Genomic DNA, 26,562 nt, shown 5'->3' with positions numbered 1-26,562 from the left:
ATTTTTAAATTATCTCCCTCCTCTTATATATACTAAATAGTATATATATAAAAAGCCAGTCATTAAATTCTCTGTGTTCTACAAGATTATTCCAATATAAAAATCTTTAGTCCAGGAATTCAAGCTGAGTCTCTGTAAGCCAGTTACTGCACACACAATATTACACTCTAGATACAGACAAAATTTGCTTTAATTTTTCAGGAAAATAAGTCATTTTAGTATATACCAGAATAAGATGTTCTTGTTCAAAAATCTAGGGAATGTATTCTTAGTTAATTAAATACAGCTTATCTTACTTTAAAGAAATAATATTATGGTATGTAAATGTATGGCTTTCTCTACTTGCTTATATAATTTTTATAATTATTGCACCAAGTGTATTTCTATAAAATGATGTATTTCCTATATAACCTATGGTCATCACAGTTTATAATCTGTTACTAATAAACAGTACTACCACATCCTTGTTAAGAGTCAGAATCACCTAACCTTTGAATATTAGAGGTCTTTCATTTGATCTCATTCATTATCATCATACAGGGGGAAACCAAGATTACACAGCTAATACATGGAGGGACTGGGATTCAAAAACAGGTCTTCTGACTTTAAGCCAGTGTTCTTTTAACGTTTTCTTTAAGTCACTAAATTATCTGATTAAATAATCTAATGGAAAGCACGATATACAAAACAGAAAAGTGATATTGACCAAATTTCTACTAAAATGGGATTTGAACTTACAATCCTAAAAGCTTGCTTTTTGGCTCAGCTATATATCTGTCTATTCATTCACTGAGCCAAAAGCTGCAGTGGGAATACCATGGTGTGCAAGACAAACAAAATCCTTGCCGTCACACAATTTAAATTCGATGGGAAAAACAAACGATACATAACAGAATAAAAGAAGTGATAAATATTATTAATATAAAGCTGGCCACTTTCATCACATGCTCAGTTAAAAAGCCTTGTAGCTCACTTAATGATACGGTAAAATACCAAACTGAGTGAGTTATACATTACTAGATGTATGCATCCTACACATATGTGAAGATTCTAAATATATATTTATACACATAATCTATACAAAGAGCCATGCTCAATAAAAGTTAAATTACTTCCTAAAGTTTTCTAAAGTCTTCTCTGAAATACTATAGAAAGTAAAATAATTGCTTCTCTTTTCAACTCTATTCAGCAGATGTTTTGACTATGATGGGATAAAATTTTCCATTACAGGTGCCAATTGCCAATGTACAACTGTCTGCATTATTGCTTTAATTTCTTGTAGGTACTGAGGTTATATTAACTGTTATAGTTGTTGAGATGAACTTGTGTCACACTGTCGTTTTATCCAGTTTAGTCCAAACTGGCCTTGAACTATAAGCAAATAATGATGAATATACATTTTTTTTTTGGTCTTTTGACACTAAAGGGGACTTGGAGTTGATGCCAAATTGGTATTTATTCCACAGAAATCTGAGTTTCTCAAAACAAAAACATCTGCAGGCAGATTTTAAACATGTAAATAGATGTTTACTCCACTTTGTAAGCAATGGATTATTTCAGTACTGAATCGTAATTTACCATGAATAATTTAGTGCCATTATTTAACAAAGCAGTTTAAAATATCTTTCCTTAAAAAAGACCAAGTTTACTTTAAAAAGCTTTAAATTCACAGAAATCATTTATCAATATATTTTAGAATAATAACATGAGGAAAATATAGGAATTAAGGGAAAGGGTTTGAGATTAGAGGTTTATAGTGAAGTGTTAGTTGCATACATCAAAGCTGAAAGAAAAAGGCTGCTCAGTCTAGTGAATGTAGGAATTTGCTGGACTTCTAGTTTCTGGATGAAATGAGGTATTCATGAAGTATAAAATATATAAAAATGGCTGCTACATTTTGCTATTGCTCTGATCCAGAAAGCCTCATGTCTTCTGTCAGAGTATGTATGTAAAACAAGAGCAGGATAATTTGCTAGCTTGCAAAAAGTCAACAACTCAGACCCTTCATACTTTCTGACTTAATGTACACACACACACTTCAAAAGAATCTCAAGAATTAATCATTATATGGGAGCTTCTTTTATACAAAGTTAACTAAAATTAGGTAAATTGCTGTAATATTTTGGGCAGTAAAAATAAAATCGCCTTTTTTTTCATGGTATAGGAAGATGCTATCAGTATGTAAACAAATCAGAAATTATCCATCCACAAAGACTCTTGGAATGGGTATTTTCCTCAAGAATTCTCAGGAATGTGTGTAACCAGGAAAAATCAAAAGTCAACATTTATTAAGCATATACTATGTGCATATGTTACACTGGCAATGTGATGAAACTGGGAAATGTAAGAAAACTATTGCACTGAAAGGGCATGGGGGTTCACAATCTATTGGAAGAGATAAATCCCTAAATAACTGATATGAGGTGACAAAAAGGTAAAAACATAATACAGGGATATGAGAAATCAATTATGAAAAATTAATTTTGAAAATGGGGAGATGAAATATTTGGGGGGAGAAGGAGAATCAATTGAAATGAGGCTGGGACTGTCAATGAATATCCAGACTATGGCAGGGCGGGGAGCAGAAAACTTGGGTCATTCCTGGCTCTTTGTAAGGCATCTTATTCAGCAGGATCAATTATTGGGACTTTGCCAGAAGATGAATTTTTAAAAAAAATTCACATATGCTATCAGTCTTCTGGAATTCCAGAAGTTTTCATCGAGAATTAGTCATTCTAATCATTGTTTTCACATACTATGAAAACTGTCAAAAGAAAAATGCTAAACAGATTTAAAATAAACATTTCCAAGTTTCATTAACTACTAATTAGCATTTTAAGGTAAGAAATAATAAATTTCATTATGAAGATTTTTATTAAATTATAGTATACTACAGTTTATGTCTTAATAATAAGATTTTAATCTTTAGGGTAATATGATATAAAAACCTACTTGGCCACATTACTTCTTGAGTTTCTTTTGGGCAGCCTTCTTCTTGACCATCTGTAATCGCTTCATGGCATTGAGTTGTGATTCTTGTGAAGTTGGACCTTTAAGGGATGCTGAGGGAGAGCTGCTTGATTCTGAAGTGGTTTTGTTAGTGGTACTTCCACTAGGCCCTGATGTCCCACTATTTCCATTCCCACTTAGTTGGCTGCTGCTTCCTGGAACCAAACTACTTGGACTGGGAAGACCTACTTTGCTAACATTGTCACAACTAACTGAGCGACTAAGGCCAGTTTTGCCCAAAGTTAGAGGTGGAGGTGGTTTCAGTGGTACAGTGGGTGAAGTGCTGTTACTGGAACCTATTTTGGAACCTATTCCACCTTTGGATGATGTTGCCAGACCAGTCAAACCCACGGGCTTCTGGTTAGCTGATGAGGTAGCAGGTTTCCCGCTATTGTTTTGGGTTGTTGAACTCAATTTTGCTGTGGATGGACCAGCAGAAGAAGTTTTGGCTGCAAAAGCTGCCCATCCAGTTAGGCCACTAGTTGCTGAAGAGGAAACACTGGTACTAGAAGAATTTCCTGAAACAACCGTGGATGCCTAAAAAACATAATATAAATATTAGAGCCAAGTGTAATTAACACCTAATATAATATTCTTAAATATATAACAAGTTTAATGGTTAAGACATTTTATACGAAAATGATCTGGGAAATTTAAAGCATAGCACCAAAATTAAGTTCTGCTAAACTGATCTGAAAAAACACATACAAGAAAACCTATCCATAGCTAATGGGTGCTACCATTTATAAAGCAGAAATTATGGGATGTCATATTCTTCTTCTAATCACTGCAGAAAAAAATATATGGGAATTCCTTTTTGAGGACTGCTCCTAGATTTGGTTACAAGCCATATCAGAAAATCAGATTTAATGCTTTAACTTGTTTTTCACCCAAAAAGGTTACTATTTAGCTCAGTAAAACATCTAATTCTTTAGGCTTTGCTCCAAATGACTTGTGGATCATTTCAAAAACAGAATCCACTCTTAATGGACAAAAATGCTCACGCCCAGGATATGTAGGAGATGTCTGAGATGAAGAGATTCACTCAATAAATATTGAGTGAATACATAAGATTTTGAACCTATTTTTAAAAATCCCCCACAAATTTTGAGCAAATAGCTACTGCATTGCAAAATATATACAGATACACCATGTTAACTACTTGGAATTGTACAACTCTAAAGGTCGAAATACACTAAAAAGGTCTCATGACTTTATTTTCACAATTTGTCCATGTTTCCACTGAAACTATCACAAAGAGATCCCTGCTTCTGTATAACATTTTTAATCAACTGCCTCATAAGCTGCATAGTGACATTTTGGGTATGCCTGACTCACTCCCAGATGTATTTCTTAAAGGTATAACACTTCAATTTCTCTAATTAACTTCCTTGGCCAGTCAAAAGCTAACAGTGATACCAATGTCGCTACATAAATATTGTTCTTATTCATATGAGAACAATTTTTTTCACCTTAACGTTTAGGGAAAAATGCACTTTGTTCAAATTAATTATGGACTGAATTTCTCACTGGCACTTTTTCTACCTTCATATTCTTGAGATTCACAAAAGTGTTAAATACGTAAAAGGTAAAGTCTTACAAATAGTATCTTACATTAAAATATGGTAGTTATCATGCTTAAAATATACTCAGTTATATTTTAGAACTGAACTCTGAATGAGTTGAGAAAAACGTTTTTAGTTCTTACAAAGTAGCCATCAATATTGTCTGCATTAAACATTTTAAACCAATGTGAAAAATAATGTAAACAGAGTTCTCTGAGGTCTTTATCAGAGGAGGGTCCAGATTATTGTTCACATACTCCAAAAAACGATAGGATTTTTTTTTTTTTTTGCCATACTTGGGCCTCTCACTGTTGCAGCCTCTCCCGTTGCAGAGCACAGGCTCCCGATGCACAGGCTCAGGGGCCATGGCTCACGGGCCCAGCCGCTCCACAGCATGTGGGATCTTCCCAGACCGGGGCACGAACCAGTGACCCCTGCATTGGTAGGCGGACTCTCAACCACTGTGCCGCCAGGGAAGCCCCGATAGGATTTTTTACAGTAACATCATACAATGACTATCTCATAAGGTTATGCAAAGAAGATAAACTTTACATCAATTACAAGTTCCTAGAGATATGCATACAGGTAATGAAAAAAAGTTAGTCAAGGAAGCAAAAGGACACAGGTGTAGCAAACTTTTACTTTTCAGTGATGAAAGATCTGATTTTTTCCTTTTCTTTATATTAAACATAAAACTGCCTGCTATATGGCTAAATGATCTTTCAACAAACTTCACAAAAGAAAACCCATCTGAAGTAATCAAAAAGACCAACACTTATGAAGTACAAAGCAAGTTCTGTGTGTATGGCATTTTATTTTAATGGTTTGCTGTTACTGGTATTGCTTTTCAACTGAATGACAGATGGCTTATAATACTATCAGGATGCACAAAAGTAAAATAACACAGACAACGGAGACCAAGTAATTTCTTACTATTCCAGTGCAGAAAATAAATTTCACAATTGTTCTCAACTAAAAATATTTTCTTGCCTATTATCCTAGTTAGAAAGCTATTTTTAAATTGCTTTTTATATATAAATGGGAACAATTTTTTTCATAGTAAAAATTTATTGTATTTTATCATAAAAACGTCAAAACCTCTTCTTAATCAGAACAAACATGACAGCCAAGGCCTTAATTTATTTGCTGTAAAATAATTTCAAATTGGTTTCCTAAAAATAAACTTTAGTAGTAACAGGTTAGTATAAAAAGCTACCTAAAAGTGATTTAAGTATAGAATATAGCAACTCTAATTATTTTCAATAAGTTATTCTTACTTCTATTCTAGCTCACCAAGTTTCTATGTGACAAATCAATAATGGATATCCCTTGGATATCAGCTCTTCCCTGGTAAATTAAATTAAAAATGATCTGCAAATAAAATTATCAGTATCCTTCTCAGAGTACTTTATACTCATATTCTTTATCATCAAACCAATGTTCTTGATCTTTGCTACTTACAGCCACTTGGACAAGGTAACAGCTTTAGAATTTTCTGGGGTTAACCTTTGAGAATTTGGGGCTAACATTTTTTTCTTCCATCTTTAAAATTCCATCTTCTGCTTAAAATTGGAATGTGAAACTCAATAAAAGCATTCTTTTTGTTATAAAATTAGATTAGAAAAATATTTTATTCCATGATATCAAAATGCCAGAATATTAATAATAATGTAGCATGATATCAAGGATGAAAATCTAGGAATGAGAAAGGTGATACTCTCACTAGATAATCTGGCTCCTTAGTAGAAGAGAGGGCCAATTCATGGGGAAAATTCATGATAATAATAGAAAAAAATAAGACAAAGAAGAAAACTTCAATAGCCAATAAGCAGGAAGAAAAAAGCTATGGGGCCAATCAGCACAAGTAATGTGAGGAGCAAAACTACTGCTACTGAGGAAAAAGGTATTTAGGATTTAAACCAAATTCCCAATTGGAGAGAAGTGGCTGACTACATAGGAATGGTAAAGAATGTTATCTTGGAATGCTCACAAACAGTTCCTAATCACCATTAAAAAGAGAAATAGCAGAGCTCAAGATTAAATAATTACATAAATGTTCTCTTTCTACTTAATGTTAATAGTAATGTAGTCTTAATGTAGTCTTAATTTCCAACATATGGCCATTTAGTATACAAAGTTTCACATTTTTTTTTTCCCAAGTAACTATTAAGTCAACTAAATTTAAATCCAATCTTAGATAAAAATGGAATATACTATACCTTGACTTCTGATCTCTTAAATGCTAGAAAAGTTAACTCTTGCTTGAGTTTAGTTTCTGGTTTCTTAACCAATGGATCTTTAACAGCAGGAGCTACAGAAACAACTGTGGGGGCTGGTTTCTGTGGTGGTTTCTGAGTTTTTTGAGCCTGCAAAAATCAGTGTTAAGATTAAATTAGCTGCAAAATCTTAGTTAAATGCACAGAAAGACAATAAAATCTATCACAGGACTCCTCATTGAATTGAAATACAGATGAACATTAAAAAAATATTGTGATGACACTGAAAATATAGATTCTTTGACAAATTATTTGTATCATCATATTAATTAATGGTTTTATAGATTTTATTAGTTTCTAAACAGTAAAGATAATACGAAACTTTAAAAATTATCCAGATTAGGGTTAATTAAATGTCATTTTAACAAAACCAAATTGATAAAAAGAAAAAGAAAAAAAAATCACATAAGCATTTTCAGTTTTATTTTGACCAAAAATTGACTTTTCCTTTATTTTATATTAGGTACTTTACTAAACTCTCTTGTGAACTCTAATCATTTTTCAGTTTGTTCTTTAGTGTTCTCCAGCTAGATAATATTAACTATATAAACAGTATAGTGCAGTGTTTGAGAGGACAGTCTTTGGAGTCAAACAGAACTAGAATCAAAACCCAGCTCAACTACTTCCCTAGCTATGTTACCTCAAGTAAAATATGTAAATCTCTAAAAGTTTCATTTTCATTTGCAAAATGGGGATAATATCTTGTTTCAAAGGTGGGTTATGAGAATGAATTGTGATTACGTAAGCCTTTACATAGTGTCTGGCACATATTAAGTGCAGACAATAATAGTTACTATTTATTCATTATCATTATTTACAAAAGGTAAGAAAACTGAATCTGAAAGAACCCATCTCTACGGGATGGGTAAAGATGCTCCCTGCCATTCCATTGTCCTTGACAATCCTAATAAGGCCATGCAAGACAATACCAGAAAATTTATTAACAATGTGTTCTCATTTCTGGAAATTTGAATGCAGCTGTTTTATCTCTGTTTAGACTTTCTTGTGCTATGGTTTGCCATACAATATAATTTTCAGCCTTAAGTCTCAATTCATCTCATTTTTTATATTACATACTTTCCACATGAAAGTACACCTAATTTCAGACATCACTTATAAAGCAACACTCAGATCAAGAATATTATTAGGGATGCTGTTAGATATCTATGATAAAAACATCTCTTATGACCAAGAAAGATTATCTTACCCTCTACTGCAAACCACGTTATGAAAATGTAGCCTTCAGAGTAAATCAGAAATACATGGTTCCATACCCATGGCTTTCAATCTTATACTTCCCTCTATGCACATCAGTAGATGTGGTTAGACTCTGAAGACCCACCTAACTTGTATGCTTTAGCAGATGAAGATTCATTACAGTGAAGCCCAGAAAGAACCTCTGCCTAGGAGATCATGTTTGGATCTTTTTCTGCTTCCTCTATTTCACCTAGCCATCTTAGAAGCTGAGTAAGTAATAACCAAAACCCTTTGTCCTTCGCTGGTAATACTAGTTTAGGGAACTAGGATATTATCACTGCCTCAGTGTTGCTCAACAAAGGCACTATAATTTTTCATTGGGTGACTGACTCACATAGTGCAGAATATATGACATTCACCACTCAAGGCGATAGTTGCCAGTACGGCAGCAATCAAAATTACCATGTATTTCTATTACTGCTGAGTAGGAGTGTGTTACTACCTTAGATTGAGAACCACTGCAGTAAGTCATGAGTCTCTCACCTAGTGCTGGGGCAAAACCCATTACCTGGTAGACAGAAAATTACAAAACAAAAGAATAATCTTGGACCCTGCCACCCACCATTCTTAACTCTGTCTTCCCGTCTTCCTATAATAATGTGTACTGCAGAACCTGCCCTAGTTAAGAAATTAGCGCAAGGAGAAAGGGGATATAAGATGTTATTTATGGTATCCTTGAGATATCTTGGACCAATAACCAATGCACATATATATGAGAACGTCACTGAAAGCAATTATAGAAAGAATGACTGGATTTAGCATCCCCACCATTTCCAAATTTCTTTCTCTCACTAAACATTGTGTTTACCAGATCCTAATCTTCAGGCTCACTTCAGATCACATCTTTTGGTATTTCTCCAGGTCCACTCTTGGTGTACCTAATCATGTTCTGACATTAGTCATGGCCCCTTATTCAGCACTTGACTCTTGGACATACAGACTGAACTTACTGACTGCAGATTTCTGGTGCAAATCTATATTTTCTCCATTTATGTATCTTAAAATGAGAACAACAGAATGTGGGATGTGTCCAGTCCTGAGCTTTGCTCTGGTGCTTTGCCAGTGAATGAGACTAGGTCTTAATGACAAATTAATTAGACATTTAATTTGCAAAGTTGATAAAGAATAAAAGGTATCCCAGATGAGGAGAAGCTGAGAAGCAGGACATATGGGAACACGAAAAGTTCACCACATACTCAGGGAATGAACCATTTGGTCTGGCATGGCCACAGTATGTGGGTGTATATGATGAAGTGGTGGGAGAGAAGGATACAAAGGTAGAGTTGGGTCAAAGAGAGAAGGTCCATACATCCACCCTAACAAGGAAAACTTCATTATATAGGTAATCGAGAGCCACTGGGCACACTTAAACAGATAAAGTTAGATAATTACTTTAGAAGAATATTCTAACTGCAGTGTGTAAAGTGGACTGAAGGAGCTAAAGCAATAGACAAGAAATGAGGGGTTTGTGGGACAGGGTAACAAAAGTGAAATGAACAGATTTGTGAAATACATAAGAGGTAGAATTAACAAGTTTGGTAAACAAAGGGATGTGGAATTAAGAGAGGCATCAAGGATAATGTTTTCTAGTTCAGGCAACTGAGGAAAAATTGAGTGGAGAAGAAAACAATTTTAATTTTAAAAACATTGAACTTAAAGTAACTGTAGGATATCTGGTCAGCTGCCAAAATTCATTCCAGGAAGAGGGTTAGAACTATAAATATAGACCTGGTGTAAACTAAGTCACAAAATGTAAGGGAGTAAAATCTTAGGAGAGAACGGTACTTAACTTTATTAAGAGACTTACAATAAAATAATAATAAACTTTGAAGCTATACTAAAGAAAGATTACTGTCACAAATTATTTATTTTGACTACCAATTCTTAGTGACTACTTGTGTCAAGGCACTGGAATGCACTGTTGTGCTCACCTGTAATTACTTTGGTTGAGGTCCTGGGGGGCTAGTTTAAGTAATAAACTAAATAAAAATCAGATTGAGCAGAGAACAATTGTATCATGTCAAAGAAATTTCCCATTACAAACAGAAAGTATAAATACTACTGAAATGTTACTACTTTTCCTAGGAATAAAACATAATCTATTTCTGATTTGAGTGATTAAAAAGTAAAGTAGGCATCTTGATTTTTTTTTCTTACTTTTAACTAAGTATTTCTAACTTTAAAAAGATATATTTGGTCAGAAAAATTTATGTAGAAACTCACTTGGTTAACAATATGAGAACTCTTCTATCAAGAGTCCCTAATCTTCTGGAGAAAACTACAATTCAAAATGATACATGCACTCACTATGTTCACAGCAGCACTATTTACAATAGCCAAGACATGGAAGCAACCTAAATGTCCACTGACAGATGAATGGATAAAGAAGATGTGGTATATTTATACAATGGAATATTCCTCAGCCATAAAAAGAATGAAATAATGCCATCTGTGGCAACACGGATGGACCTAGAGATTATCATACTAAGTGAAAGAAAAAGACAAATACAATATGATATCATATGTGGAATCTAAAATGTGACACAATTGAACTTATTTATGAAACAGAAACAGACTCACAGAAAACAGACTTGTGGTTACCAAGGAGGTGGGAGAGGTGGGGGAGGGATGGATTGGAAGTTTGGAATTAGCATATGGAAACTATTATATACAGAATGAGTAAACAAGGTCCTACTGTATAGCACAGGGATATTCAATATCCTGAATCACTTTGTTGTATACCAGCAACTAACATAACATAAATCAACTATACTTCAATAAAAAATAAAATTAAAAAAAAAAACAAAAAGAGAGTCCCTAATCTAAGGCAGGGGAGGGCGAATGGGGGAAGCAAACAAGTCACTGAAGTAAATAACAACTTGATTTCTTTAAAAGGAAGATGATAACATTCATCCATCTACTATTTAAATAAGTTAGAAAACTATCCAATATAACAAATGAAAACATGTTTCAGTACGAAATTAAAGACAGTTATGTTTGTGAACAGTAAACTGAGAAAGTACTGGGGAATATAGGATAAATGGTCACTTAAAGACAATGAGAAGGAAAGACTAAGGAACAGAGAGAGAAACACAGGAGGAAAGACAAAGATGTATATACAAATACTGCCTCTGTACACAGTTTGTAAGTTTGGTGGTTTACACTCACTCAGGAATAGATATTTCTAATATTTCCTTACCAGACTCAGCAGAGTCTGGGGCTTTGTATCTCACCACTTCCCACAGTGCTTTGTAGTATTTCTAAATGTTTGTAAATACACTGACATACCAGTAAGGAATATTTATATTTTGTGGGTCTCCAATTCTGATTTTTATAATAGAACAAGTTAAAAGCTGAGCAGAGAAAAATGCATATACATGGTCTGGTCCATTTAGGCATAGACACAAAAATCACACATATACACAAACATTTAAATCGTCAGCTTATAAGATTTTTTTTCAATAACATAAATGTTCAAATTTTTATCTTAAAAAGCACATATCAACAAAGAAATTGACAGAGATTGTTTAAAATAGAGAAAAATGATTCCTACCATTCTTTTCATTTGTCTGGTACACCGGGCACAATACCACACAAGGCGAGGGTCATTCACTTCCTTGTCTGTCACCTGTGGCTTATGGCAATCTTGGTGGTAGAGATTATGGCATTCCTGACATTCTACTAATTGATTACCAGATGCCACTGTCATTTGCCTAAGAAAGTATACCATTAAATATTACATTTATTTGAATGCAACAATTTAAAGCCATTTTAGGGTTGTTCTGGTAAAGTTTGATAAATTAAAGAGGGTAAAAACCCCAGAAAAGCCAAAGAGCAAAGTAACGAATCCCAACATTGTAGCCTGCACAAACAATTCATTTCTTTTAAAGGTTATGCTCAGCCATTAAGAAATGTATAAGATGACTTAAAGACTAAATTTGGCTATATTCTCCTTGTCATTTCTCATTGCAATTTTTTTCTTTCTCCCAGAAGGTACACAGTAGACTTTGGGTAGTCCTCCAACAGTCTCATAACATCTTCTTTGTACCTCTATTAAATTCATTTATATTTGCTGCCTACATATTGTTCTATCTTCTTCATTAATATTTGAGTTGCCTAAAGTTAGAAACTGGACCTAATTAACTATAGGGCCTAGCACATTACTGCGCAGACACAGGGTGTTCAATAAATAAATGTCTTAATCAACTAAATAGAATGCAGTAATATGTGTATCAAAAAAGTATAAATTCCAACAGCAACAGCCTTAGACTATCATAACAAGTCTCCTTAAGGAGGGTTACAATTACTAGTCCTTTCCCCCTTATTTTTACCATTTACTTCTTTATATAAAAATGATAACTCTTATAGTAGATAAAAGTTGAAATAAACAAATATATGTTAAAACAATGAAGCTCTAACGAAATGATCCTATTCAGAAGTACATTAACTGATTCTCTATAAGTTTCACAAAAGTTTATAGGTATGCACTCAGTCCCAATGCACCAGAATTTAACATTTTCATGAAGAAAACAGCAACAAAGGTGGTAATTTTTTCTGTTGTGCTAGGCAATGAAAGTCATTAACAATTAAAGACATAGCTCCTGGCATCAAGGAGTTTAAAATCTAATTATTCTGATTTTTAAGATGCATCTTCTACTAAGCAGAATTATCTATGTTTTTATAATTATGAATCCATGTTTCAAAACAACACTCAGAATAACCTACATGATCCATTAATTTCATTTCCATTATCCTTAGGAAAAGATTTAATGGTATTTTAGAAAATGATATATAACCATTTACTTTATAAATACTATCAACACTTCAGGAAAAAAAAAGCAACATAGTCTTCTTAAACAGAAAGATGAGGGGCTTCCCTGGTGGCGCAGTGGTTGAGAGTCCGCCTGCCGATGCAGGGGACACGGGTTCGTGCCCCGGTCAGGGAAGATCCCACATGCCGTGGAGCAGCTGGGCCCGTGAGCCATGGCTGCTGAGCCTGCGCGTCTGGAGCCTGTGCTCCGCAATGGGAGAGGCCACACAGTGAGAGGCCCGCATACCGCAAAAAAAAAAAAAAAAAAAGAAAGGTGAAAATAATTAAGTCTGCTGAACAGACTCTTTCTCACTAAAAAATAAAGCAATAATTGCTTTCCCTCTAGAAGCCAAGAACGCAGAAAATATTACTACAACATAACTGATTAAAGATGCCTGTCAAGAATATAAAATTTTGACAATTTTTAAGACACTAAATTGCCATATGGGAGGTTTATCTACTTATCGATCTACTTATCTCCTACCCACCTCCAAATTATAAAAACAAAATAAAAAACACACCCAACAATTGGTCTTTTTTTTTTTTTTAAGTTGTTTGCTCTTTACAAAGACACAAAAGAATCTGTGGCAAGGTACAACTAACCTACAAACAACACAGGCCAATCCCATCTCCATGGCAAAATCATCAGCACTGGTCTCCTCAAAGCTGGAAAGGTCAGTCATAGCTAAATCCTTGCTGGTTTGGACAGTAATGGGAGAGGACCGTGTCTCTGGTTTCTCCAATCTAGGTTTCTTTGGAATATCAACTCCTTCAGTGATGTCTGATTTCATCTATAAAAAGCACCCAATCAGAAAGTAACACGTTAGAATAGACTTTAAATCACTGAGAGATGTGATAGACATCTATCACATCTATCACAAGATAAGATAGACAGTGTGCAATGACCAAGTCCACTCAACAGATATTTTCACATAGCTAGGGAGAGATGTACACACTAAAGACCTGGAGAACATTTATAATAAATTCATAATCAGAATGTTAAAAGACTCCAACAAGGTAGAAATAAATAAATCAGAACAGCTTAGCATGCATCTGTATTTCTCTTTGTACTCTTTTATCCATTAAAGAATCCTGGAAGTTCAGTGGATTTACTTACAGTGCCCTCCCAACCCCCCATTGGATGCTTTGAATTGAGAAGCCATAGTACTACTAAGGCTATTTTTAAGGCTATTTTAAAATTTTAAATAATGAAGTAGCGATAGTTAATATATATTGAAAAGAAGTAAATAATGAACTTCTACCAGTCGTTCAGGCTTAACACATTGCCATACTTGCTTCAAACATCCACTATGTCTAATAATGTTGAAGATGTACCCATCCTATTACATCCACTTATAGGTATACATCCTATAGAAACTACCACCATGTGGGCAAAGACATACGTATAAAGCAGCTCACTGAAACCCCACTGTAATAGAGGAAAAGGAGAAATAAGCTAACTGCTCATCAGCGGGGGAATGGATTAACTGGTTTATTTATAGAATTAATATTCCACATGTTAGCTGAAAGAAATGTTCAAATCTACGTGTATCAACATAGGTAAATTTCAAAAGCACATTGCTGAGTGGAAAAAGTTGCTAAAAGATATATATGAGATATATATATGGAAAATAGAGATATATTTTCTAAATATTGGCTATTCATACACTATATTATATTGTTTTCTGTGCTTTTAAATTTATATAAAAACAATGCAATATAGTGTATGAATAGCCAATATTTAGAAAGAAGTATGAAAACACCCCACCTTAAGGGCAGGGGTAGTAAAAGTTTTTTTAAATGTATTTTTTACTAAGTGCTAAAATCCTAATAATTATGTGCAGAAATCATTCAAAATAGACAATCCAAGAGTTATCTGTATCTGTTATCTGTAACCCTGTTAAGGTACACCATTCTGTAACAAATTTCATGTTTAGTCATTTACATCTTTATTCTTTCCTCGCCATCTTTTCTTTTCAACAACAGTTCCATCTAGAATACTTGAGTTATACATGAAATTAGTACATCTTCTAGCGCTCAAATATTTATTGACAACGACTTCAGTAAATGGTTTTAAAATGTTTCTAAATTTTAATTTCAAAAAACCAATATCCATAATTATCAAAATATATTTACTGAGTGGTTATTATGTACTTTTACCCACTATTATATACAAAAAGTAAGCACAAAACGTTTTCTGGCCTATAAACTGATTGATTCATTGACTGATTTACTAGAGTAAAATAAAATCTTACTTTATCAGCAGGTCTCTTTTCACCTTCCTTCTTTACCTTTTCAGTTGTTAGGACCTTGCCATTATTATTGCCAGAAGGAAGAGTGGATGATGTTTTGGGCTCTTGCTTAATGGAAACAGTTTTTGTGCTTGAAATTTTGGGTGGTTCCACATCCTATAGGTGAAATTAAAAAGATACCCATAATTAAATATTCAGACTATCTAATATACTATTAAAAAAAACAGATCATAAATCTAAACAACTATCAGTTAAAAATTAAGACATCATGTAGTGACCAATGTGTTGCCTTCTTCTTTAAACAATTTTATTGAGGAATAACTGATATACAAACTGCACCTAGTTAAAGTATAAAACTGGATATGTTTCGCTCTATGGTTTCACGACAATCAATATAAGGAACATATCCATCATCTCACAAAGTGTCCTGCTGGTTGCCCTTTGTAATAACTCTTAGAGGTAGACATCCTAGAAAAACTTCACTCTTAGAGGTGGACATCCCAGAAAAACTAAGCTACCCAGTCTCAGGCAACCACATATCTGCTTTCTGCAACTATAGATTAGTTTGCATTTCCTAGAAATTTTCATAAATGGAATCATGCAGTATATACTCTTTTTTTCTGGCTTCTTTCACTCAGCAATATTTATTTTGAGATTCATCAATGTTGTTGAGTGTAGCAACACTGTTGCTGAATAGTACTCCATTGAACAAATACACCATGATTTGTTTATTCATTTACCTATTAATGGACATTTGGGTTGTTTCCAGTTTGGCCTATTACGAATACAGATATTATGAACATTAAGGTACAAATCTTTATATGGACATATACTTCCATTTCTCTAGAATAAACATGTAGGAGTGGAATGTCTGGATCACATGGTAGGTTTATGCTTAACTTTTTATGAAACTGCCAAACCATGTTCCAAAGTGGTATACCATTTTACATTTCCATCAGGAGTATATGAGAGTTCCAGTTCCTTCACATCCTCATGTCCTCACCAATGCTTGGTATGGCTAATCTTTTTAATTTTAGACATTTTAATAGGTATGTAGTGGCATATCACTGTAGATTTAATTTCCATTTCCCTAATGGCTAATGGTGTTAAAACATTTTTTTCAAGTGCTTATTTGCCACACATTTATCTTCTTTGCTAAAGCATTTGTTAAATTATTGAGTATAAAGAGATCTTCATAGATTCTGGATACAAGTCCTTTATCACATACATCATTTGCAAATCTTTTCTCTCAGTCTGTGGCTTATCTTTCCCTTATGTTTTAAACTTGCAATCCTTGTTATTTTTACTCTTTGATATGTATATATATTTGTTATCTGTTGCTGTTAAAAGAAAGCTTATGCATATAGTAGCTCCTTGGAATTATCCCCAGTTGATAATGTTTATAAGCACACCACTGCTTCTAGGTGATTCTCACACAATTCTAGAGATGGAAATGTCCAGTTAAAGACTAAAATTAAATGAATCTGTTTTAAAAACACCTAGCAGAGTATTTTCTCTAAACTGACCATGAGAAGTCATTTCCAGTTAGAAACCTAAGGGCAGGAGGCTTTTTAATTGTAACAAATTTCTTATGTACTTTAACAGATGAAATTCCTTCTGTTTTAGAATCTCAAAATACTGCTTCTTTAGTAATAATAGGAATTTCCTGTTTGGCCTATATCCATACTCAGAGCAGAATGAATTTGTTAGTATATTTTGTTGAGTTTTATTAATTTGGTTGGCTTGAGCTCTTTGAACCTACCAGAATGAGAATGGTGAAAGAAATGAAGTCACAATGGCTTTAGTACTCAAAAGACAATAAAAAAGTTTGAGAATACTAGAGGTAGCTTTCAAAGAAGGCTGGGAGCAAAATATCACTGATCACTTGGACACTGAGTCTGGGACTTGGCCCTGTCTTGAGTTTGAGATTCTGGATTAGACTGAGCTAGTCGTGTAGTTCTGTCCTCTCCTTCTCAGTTTGGTATCTAGGTGTTCATAGACCTGGGTGACACGAAGTTTCAAGGCTAGAGCTTTAGAATGGTTTGAAAGAATGTCTTAGGTATTAGAGAATCTAATAAGAGCTATCATTCACTAAAAGTCTATTATGTACCAGGTAGACACTGCACTAGGTGGCTGACATACTTTATCTCTTTTAATTTTCACAACTTTGTAAGGTAGTTCTTATTATCCTCATTTTAATAATAAAGAAAGGTTGGGTGAAATGAAGTTACTATGTACCTCAATTTCCTTACTGTAAAATAAAAATAAATAATACCTATCTCAAAGGATAATTACCACAACTAAAATTAATGATAAACATATACCACTAAGAAAAGTACCTAGGACACAGTAAATGTTCACCACACTAGTAAGAGGTAAGCTGGGATTTAGAACAGGTTTGTCTGGTTCCAAAATGTATATTCTTTTCACATAAAGCTGCTTGGTCACTTTGTTATTATGGGAGCTACACAGTTCTCACATTTCATCTATATCTCCTTTATTCCTTACATTATCCTATACATATTTAATTCACTTCATTGCAAAATCCCTGTCCTTTTATTTTTCGCCCCTAAAACATTAGAGAATAATTATAACACAGGTTACGGTTTCATTCAGCAGCTTAAAAAAATACTCTGATCATAAGGAATTAGAAACTGAAATATATCTTAAGTGGGTTTCTATAGGAATAAAGTAGTAGAACTGAATATCCCCCACTCCCAGCTAACTTCTCTATATAGTGTAACAGTTCTCTGAAAGCTTGAAGGAAGAACACTATAAATTTCTTCATTCCACAAGGAAAGATTATTTGGCAGAGAGATTGTTTCGAGACATTCTAAATGTTAACACTGTTCTACTACAGGCTTTACAAAACTTCCTCCAAGCTTTTTATCCAGGTAGGTACCTTTTGAGATGGACGGTAACTTGAATCAATGCCCCGAGCCAAAGATTCATCAAGTAGTGCTTTTAGCTTTTCAGCAGAATCCTTACTCTTTGAATGTAAGAAGCCTAGTGCTTTCAAAAAAATGGGATCAAGTTCCAAGTTCACAGTAGCAGCCATTGCAAACACCTGAAGTAAAAAAAGAGAGGAAAGTAATTTACAGACAACGGGTAATTATCTGTCAAAGTTTTTCTTATTCTTTTGTTTATAATAGGTAATACTGTGCACCTGATACAAAATTCAAACTGTCCAAAAGGTTATTACGGATAAAAGTAAATTTTCTTCTTTTCTCTAACTGGCATTATCCAGTTCCTCATTAAAATGTCCATGATGAAAAGGAGTAAAGCTGCCACTCCTGAGTGCACTCCTGAGTGCACAAGGGAACACAGCCTAGTCTTTCTACTGACCTAACTTTTTTGGTTAGCTAGAGAGCTAACAATCTGTATTATGAGGTACTGAAAATATTGAAACTTAGAAGAATCCTTTTAATATACTAGAAAAACCGTTACTTGAAATTTCTATGCTGAAAATTAGAAGCCAAGTATTTATGGTTATGTATTTCCATAATCACAGATAAAAGGTTTACATTACAGATTAGGTGACAAGAGTCAGCACCTAGATTACGAGACCAGACCACAGATCACGTCATCAACACCAATTTGGAGTCAGTTCTTTTTATATGATCCTGCAATTATAAAACTGAACAGACTTTATACCCCTGCCCTAAATTACTAACATATTCCTCTAGCCAGTGGTCTCCACAGTGGAATACAGAGAAAAAAAATGTTAGAATTTCTTTTTTATTTTTAATCTTTTATTAAAAAAAGCTATTAATATACATAGTGATAGCAGTGTATGCATATAATTGGCAACTAAATACACATATAAGGAAGTGAGCTCAATTTTTTTACTCATGGAATGAATGATGAGAATACTTTGGAGACAAATACTTTAGCCTTTCTAGCAACTTCCAGTTTCCCTTTCCCTATTATATATACATAGTGGCTGCTTTAAGGTACAAACTTACCTTCCCCTTGAAAATCCCTCCAGCACTCATTCAGCTCAGCCCTTCCCGCTCTCCACATTAACTTCATTGCTAGTTGCCTGTCGTCTTCTAGCCCCTACTTATTACCAACGTATTCCCCTATATTTTCCATTTTTTTCTCAAGCAGTCCTTTTATCGCTTTACCTTTACTATCCCCACTCATCCACACAGACATCCCCTGTTTTACAGCCTTCTCCCAAGTAATGAGTTGTTCCTACTCAAAGAGCAAAGAGCAATACTCCATATCGCTGCTTTTGGAAAAATATTCCACGATCACCATGTATCAACATCTTCTCTTGAAGTCCACACCTGCATCTTCATTGCTGCTATGTACAGAACATTTGCACCAAGCTCATCTTTTCCTCTCCCCCTGCCATCATCTTTGGTAATTTTAGCATATATATTGATGTTCTTCTCCAACTTCCTGCACTAGTTTTATTTAGATCTTCAACCTCAAGGAGCTTCATCTTCAGCCACTGAAACCTGAAACTTGACACGAGTATTCTCCTGCTTGACTACAGTCAATTCTCCTTTTTAACTACAATCTTCCATCACTCTATCTCTTTTACTGCTTTGACCCGGGAGCCTCCTCAGGGTACCAAGTCAATCTTTCTTTCTTTTAAAAAATTTATTTACTCCCATTCGTCTATCCTTTGAATTTATAGAGACCTCCACTTTATTGGTCCCTCTGCTTTCTCCTTACTGGCACCTTCTTGACCTTGTCCAACAGAAAAAACAGGAGTTGGGCCTAAAATAAAACACTCATGGTTATGTGTTTTATCCTTTATATTTTAGTTTTCTATCTTCCTTTCCCTCTCCCTTTTCTATTGCCTTCTCCAGTTTCTATTACTTCTCCTTTCTTACCAGCAAACGCACACACAGCAGTCCCCCTATTACCTGTGGTTTCACTTTCTGATATTTTAGTTACCTGCAGTTGGAAAATACTGAATGGAAAATTCCAGAAATAAACAATTCATAAGTTTTAGATTGCACGCCATTTTGAGTACTATGATGAAATCTCATGCCAGCTCCTTAGCTCAGTCCATCCTGCTTGGGATGTGAATCATCCCTTTGTCCAGTGAATCCCATCTGTTAGTCACTAGCCAGCTCAGTTATCAGATTGACTGTCATGGTATTGCAGTGCTTGTGTTCAGGTCACCTTATTATTATTTATTTAATGCTCCCAAAGAGCCAGAGTAGTGATGCGTGCTATTCAGATATGCCAAAGAAGTTGCAAAGTGCTTCCTCTAAGTGAAAAAGTGAAAGTTTTAAACTTAATAAGAAAAAAACTGTATGCTTATATGCTGAGGTTGCTAAAATCTATGGTAAGAACGAGTCTTCTATCTGTGAAATTGTGAAGAAGGAAAATTTGTGCTAGTTTTGCTGTCGTACCTCAGAGTGCAAAAGTTATAGCCACAGTGCATAAGTGCTTAGTTAGAATGGAAAAGGCATTAAATTTGTGGATGGAGGACATGAACAGTATATGTTCCAACTGACAGCAATATGTTGGGCCAGAAAACATTGAACATCTACAAAAACTTCAGCAAGAAATCCCCTGAAATGAGTGACACCAAGCCATTTACTGCAAGTAAAGGATGGTTACACAGATTCAGGAATAGGTTTAGACTGAAAAATATAAAAATTACTGGAGAGGCTGTGTCTGCCAATGAAGAAGCCACTGCCACATTTCTGGCAGAGTTGAAGAACCTGAGGAGAGAGACCATGTTCACATAACTTTTATTATAATATGTTGTTATAATCATTCTACTTTATTATTAGTTATTGTTGTTAATCTCTTACTGTGCCTAATTTATTCATAAAACTTTATCACAGGTATGTATGTATAGGAAAAAACCCAGTATATATAGGGTTTGGTACTATCCATGGTTTCAGGCATCCACTGGGAGTCTTGGAACATATCCCACATGGATAAGGGGGGGCTACTGAATAGTGAAATAAATTTATTTCCTGCTACTGAAGTCCTAAAGAGGTCAGCAACTGTGTAAATTTGTGTAAATTTGTCACTTTATCTCCTTTATTATTTCCAAGAATATTTTCCAAGAATTACACCAAATCATGTTACTTCTATATAGTTCTTTCCTGTATATTCTAAAACTCATGATCAAAATAGATTGTAAAAGAGCTTTCTTATTGTGGATTAGAATTCTAGAAAACAAAGTCCTAGGTGTGTGTAGATATAGATACAAATATATACAGAAATTTAATGCTTTAAATGTAGATTTAATTTCAAATCTAGATGTTGCTTTTAAAAAAAGAAGAACGCAGAAAACTAATAATAATCACCACTTTTAAAAATGTCAATGGCCTAGGAAGGTGGCAATAGTGGTGTTGGTGGGAACAAAGTCTTAGCTCACGTTAGGAGCTAAGACTTATATAACTTAGTTATATACAGTAAATGTATATAAGTAACACAGAAATTCCTACTTCTAAATAATCATCTTTTTTCTCCATCCTTTTTATCCTTTATGGTCCAGCCTTTCAAAGACTCTCTTTTAGCACTCTAAGCATCCTTGTCCCATAGTTAGTTCTACAGTTTCTTCTACTTTACAGTCATCCATGCTATTTACCTTCTCCCTGCCTGCACCCAAAATCTAAGTGCAGCTGAGAGGAATACATACACTCTGTATCTTCAGAGTCACTAATCCCACCTAGGCACTCAACACAACTTAGCAATCCTATCATGTTTCTCTGGTCAACTCACTTCCCCACTTTCTGCAAAGACCAGTCACATTTTCTCCATTTTCCTTGAAACTGCTTCTCTATCTTAGTAGATGTCCTCATCTACTTCACAGAGAAAACAGAAACTGTCAGAGAGGAACCAAATCAACTTTCTGGCACATCTACAAATATACCTGCTCCAATCCTTTCCTCTTTCCCACCTTTTAAATAAGAGGGTGGCTCTCCATGTAATGCCACCTATGCCTGGAACCTATCTTTTTCCTCCCCCCTGAAACCTTGAGCTATGAACTATTCCTATGTCTTCTCCGCCACTCACAAACCTCCCTCCTCCGGCCTCTTTCTTTCTACTGGCATCTTTTCATTGACCTTTAAATATCTTCTATCCTATCTTCTTCATTTTATAGCAAAACTTCTCCTACATTTTATACTTTTTCTTCACTCCTTCTGCTTATATAGCATTTCCTGCAATTTGGCCTTTGTGCCACCATACCATGGAAATATTTTCACCAAAGTATTCACAGCCTTAGTCAGGTAAGTATAATAAATACTATTTTTTCTTCCTACTTCTTTCTTGGTCTTCTTTGTAGATTCCTCAAAAATCTTGAGGAATCAAAAATGAGTTGCTCAAGATTAGGTTCTGGGTCTCTTCTTTCACTCTACACCTTCTTCTCAAAATGTCCCCTTTGGATCAGCAGCAACAGGCATCACCTGGGAACCTGTTAGGAATTCAAACTCTCGGTCTCCACAACCATAGCTACTAATGAAAACACTCTGGGAGTGAGGCCCAGAAATTTGCATTAAATCTTCCAGATGGTTCTGATCTACTCTAAACGTTTCAGAATTACTGCCCTAGACAACTTGACCTATACCCTTTTGCCAGTAATTATATATTTATCTCTCCAGCCCATGCATCTCTTCCAAGATTCGACTGCCAGCTTGACTTGGATATCTCACTGGTGCCGCCTATTCAACATGCCCCTAACAGAGCCACTCATAAACTCTTCTCTCAACCAGTTCTTCCCCTAATCTTCCCTTTCTCAAATGATACTTATCCCATTGCTCCAGCCAGAAACCTGAGAATCAGCTTTAACTCCTTCCACTTCAACTCCTGCCTCCCATTCAATCACCAAACCTCTTATATATATTTCAAGTTCATCTACCTTTTTCAATCCTTATTACCACACCCTAGACCAAGCTACCATCATGCAGCTATTATCTGGCCCACTGTAAGAGCTTAATCAGAACCCCACAATTGGGACTTCCCTGGAGGCGTAGTGGTTAAGAATCCACCTGCCAATGCAGGGACATGAGTTCGAGCCCTGGTCCAGGAAGATCCCACATGCCATGGAGCAACTAAGCCCCTGCACCACAGCTCATGAGCCTGCACTCTAGAGCCCGTGAGCCGCAACTACTGAGCCCACGTGTCACAACTACTGAAGCCCGCGTGCCTATAGCCCGTGCTCCGCAACAAGAGAAGCCACTGCAATGCGAAGCCCGTGCACTGCAGAGAGTAGCCCCTGCTCGCGGCAACTAGAGAAAGCCCGCGCCAACAACAAAGACCCAATGCAGCCAAAGAAAAAAAAAAGAAAAAATTCAAAATCACTCTTGCGCCTTTCCAAATATTTTTATATCATCCACTTGCTTAAAATACTCCTTTTCACTTCTTACTGTCCAAAAGTTAAAGAACAAGATTCTTAAAAAGGTCTCTAATGCCCTACATGATCTGGTAATACATGTAAAGCAGTTACAACAGCACCTGGCACAGAGTACAATTGCTCATTAAATGTTACTTAGTATCTCAAGCTATTCCCACTTTCTGTTGTAACCACATAACTTATTTCAAATCTTTCAACATATACTCTTTCTTACCCCAGCTCTTTAGTAGAAAGCGTCCCTTGCCTCATCTTATTCACCCTTCTCGTCTCAATTTTTTTCTGTACATTCCCCTAACAAAATAAGGAGTCTTACTGTTATATGGTCCTAAAACATCCTGTATTTACAAGTCATAGCTATTACACTGTTAACTGTGTAAACAGGGTTTGTCTTTCTCACTAGAACCGTAGGTTCCATGAGGGCCAGCACTGACCTTACCTACTGCTGTAATCCCTGTTTGTAGCAGAGTGCCTGGCAGATAGCAGGCACTCAGTAAATGCTGGCCAAGTGAATACATGTTATTCACTTTCTCTTTCAAAAATCTTCCTCCTCCACGAGTAACACTCAGCTTTCCTGGTTTTCTTTTTCTATCTCTGACTACTCTTTCTCTGGGTCATCTCTTCATCCCCATTGCTCTTGGTATTGCCCAAGTATCTATTCTTGTCTATTTTCTTTAGTTCTGCTACCAATTTCTTCCGTGGTAATCTTATATATATCATGTTTTCAACTTGATTTCACATGTTTATCCCCATTCCAATCTCTATTAAGCTCAAACCCCACAATTCCAACTGCTTAGTAAACATGTGTACCTGGTTGCCTTAATGGTATCTCAAATTCAGTTATGATTGAAATTGAGATTACGAATATCTTCCCCCAAAAGTTCCCTGTCCTGCACTTTCTTTCAATAAATGACACACTCTCCATTAATCAGGTCTGAGGCCTAAATCTCTGCCTCACTGAGTCCTCCCCAATTCCTTATATCTAAACAATCTGCAGGCCTTTCCTGTGAATTCTGACTCTGAAACGTTTCTCACATCTATTGCTGTTTTTCATTTCCACAGTTACTATTCAGATTGAGGTCGTTATTTGCCTTTTGTACTATAGCAACAATCTAGTTATTCTTGACTTCAACACTGTTGCCATATTAATGTTACTGCAACACATTTTTTTCTTCCTTCTTTCCTCTCTTTCTTTTTTCATTTTTTTCCCTCAAAAATTAAGGCTTCCCACTGCCTTTAAAATAAAGCCGAATTTCTTGGCCTACCATTTAAAAAGATGCAGTAACTGGCACAAAAACTTTAATTCTTCATCCCCAGACCTTCTGTAGTGCAGAGCCATTAGCTGGGCTTGCTAATTCTACTCATTTTTTTCTGACAAGCTTATAACCCATTTTTATATTTCCAAATGCTATCAAGTCCCAGTTCAAATACTCCTTCTCATGAGAACTTTACTCACAGCTACTGTGTTCCTCTCTACCCCCTATACAACTAATCTTGTCCTCCTAGAATATCTCAAAATGCATTCTCATGGTACTGGAACTTTCCACCTTGAACCACACTCTTTTTTTGTACATTTGTATATTCTCTATAACACTCTGAGTACTTTAAGGGGAGAGGCTCTCTTTTTTGCCTACCCCTTCGCTATTTTGCAAAGTACCACAAAATAATGGCTTTGGAATTAATAGAGATCAAAGTATAAAGGTCTTTCCTTTTCTTCTACACAATTCTAATCATGTCAAAAATCTCTTCACAAAAAGCAATAAAAAAGAAATTCTAAGCCATCCCCACCTAACTGCCCCGCCCCACAAACCCTCAAACATCAAAAAAAGAAAAGCAATACAAAACAAAAACACCTCTTTCATGACTGGGGACTTGTACAATGTCCCTATCTGCAATACTCTCTTCCCAATCCTTCATCCGATTTAAATTCATTAATCCCACTAGACTGTAAACTCCATGCAAGCAGGGACTTGTTATTCAGTTATATACCTAGTGCTTGGAACTTCACAGATTCAAAAGTATTTGTAGAGTGAATGAACTAGGTTTCGTTTAAATGTCACTTTCTAGGGCTTCTGTGATTTCTCCAACCGAAATTGGGTACTCATATATAAATATATTCTTTCCTCTAGATCTCATTTCCCACCCTATATGCGAATCTTAAAAGAAGTCTAAAGTTGATCATCTGCATGTGAACGAGATGAAGGAAATCAACCCTTTTCACGCAGAGTGCAATATTAGGGTTGCCATCACATAACGGCTCTAGAAAGCTTTTCTCTTTATGTCTTTGCAAGCTCTTGCAACCCATTCTATAAACAACCTTTTAAAGATGCTGCCCTTTTCATTCCCTCACTGAGTTCTTGGCCCTGGATTACACTGAAACCTTAGGCATACGTCCGGAAACATAAGGGAAGCGGAAAGACCCTGATTCCAAACCAACCAAGTGATAGTGAATCTGAAGAGCGACCAGAGACACGCAGACAAGGACTGCCAATCTTTTTTGATCAAAGTCATAACACACCCAAGGCCTAGCACAGGGGAAGGTCCTTGACAAGTGAGCTCGAGAGAAGGTGAGAGGCCGACAGAGGGAGCTGTCGAGAGAAGTCGCCAAAACCTTCCGAGGAAGGTCGGAGACAGGGTTCCAAGGACCTAGTCCCTGGGGCTGTGCCCTCGGTCCGCGTGCCCCCGGTCCGCGTGCCCCAGCCCGCCACAACCTCCGAGGAAGCACTACCCTCACTTAAGGGGTGAGCAGTCATCCTGGGCACTCGACCGCCTGCAAATTACGAGGTGTCCCCACAGGGAACGAGGAAACTAAGACCGCACGGAACTACTCTCCCACCTCGCCCCTCGCAAAAGTCTTGAGCCTCCCAGAGTCGACTGGGAGCCGGTGAGCTGGTAACAACTCACCGCTCCGCCCCGCTGCCCCGTCAGTTCCCGGTGGCCTCACGAACCGCTCCCGGCAGCAGCCGGCTCCGAGAGCGGAAAAACAAAGGTTCCCGCAGCAGGGTCGACCGGGGAACGTATTGGCTGTGCGACGGTAGGAAGTGACGTAACCCACTCC

The 26,562-nt window shown here is 35.8% G+C and overlaps 1 protein-coding gene across 4 annotated transcripts; it reads right to left on the bottom strand.

Annotated features, from left to right (window-relative positions):
* Nucleotides 1-991: 991 nt before the first annotated feature.
* INTS12 (integrator complex subunit 12) lies at nt 992-26,508 on the bottom strand. Of its 4 annotated transcripts, none has more exons than XM_079920418.1 (7): nt 26,409-26,508; nt 18,072-18,236; nt 15,173-15,325; nt 13,521-13,708; nt 11,661-11,820; nt 6,794-6,940; nt 992-3,546 (listed from the first exon to the last, which is right to left on the bottom strand). In XM_079920418.1, exons 2-7 carry the CDS (start codon nt 18,225-18,227, stop codon nt 2,962-2,964), a joined length of 1,389 nt encoding a protein of 462 aa, XP_079776544.1. In that variant the 5' UTR covers nt 18,228-18,236; nt 26,409-26,508; the 3' UTR covers nt 992-2,961. The 4 variants fall into 4 exon arrangements, with proteins under 4 accessions (XP_079776544.1, XP_079776546.1, XP_079776543.1 ...); XM_079920420.1 differs by having other exon boundaries at nt 26,341-26,505; XM_079920417.1 differs by lacking the exon at nt 26,409-26,508 and adding an exon at nt 19,135-19,259.
* Between the last annotated feature and the right edge of the window lie 54 nt (nt 26,509-26,562).

Source organism: Stenella coeruleoalba, assembly GCF_951394435.1.
Source record: "Stenella coeruleoalba genome assembly, chromosome: 4".
Classification (NCBI taxonomy): Eukaryota; Metazoa; Chordata; class Mammalia; order Artiodactyla; family Delphinidae; genus Stenella; species Stenella coeruleoalba.
The sequence above is the reverse complement of the archived record's forward strand: the minus strand, read 5'-3'. Positions and strand labels throughout refer to the sequence as shown.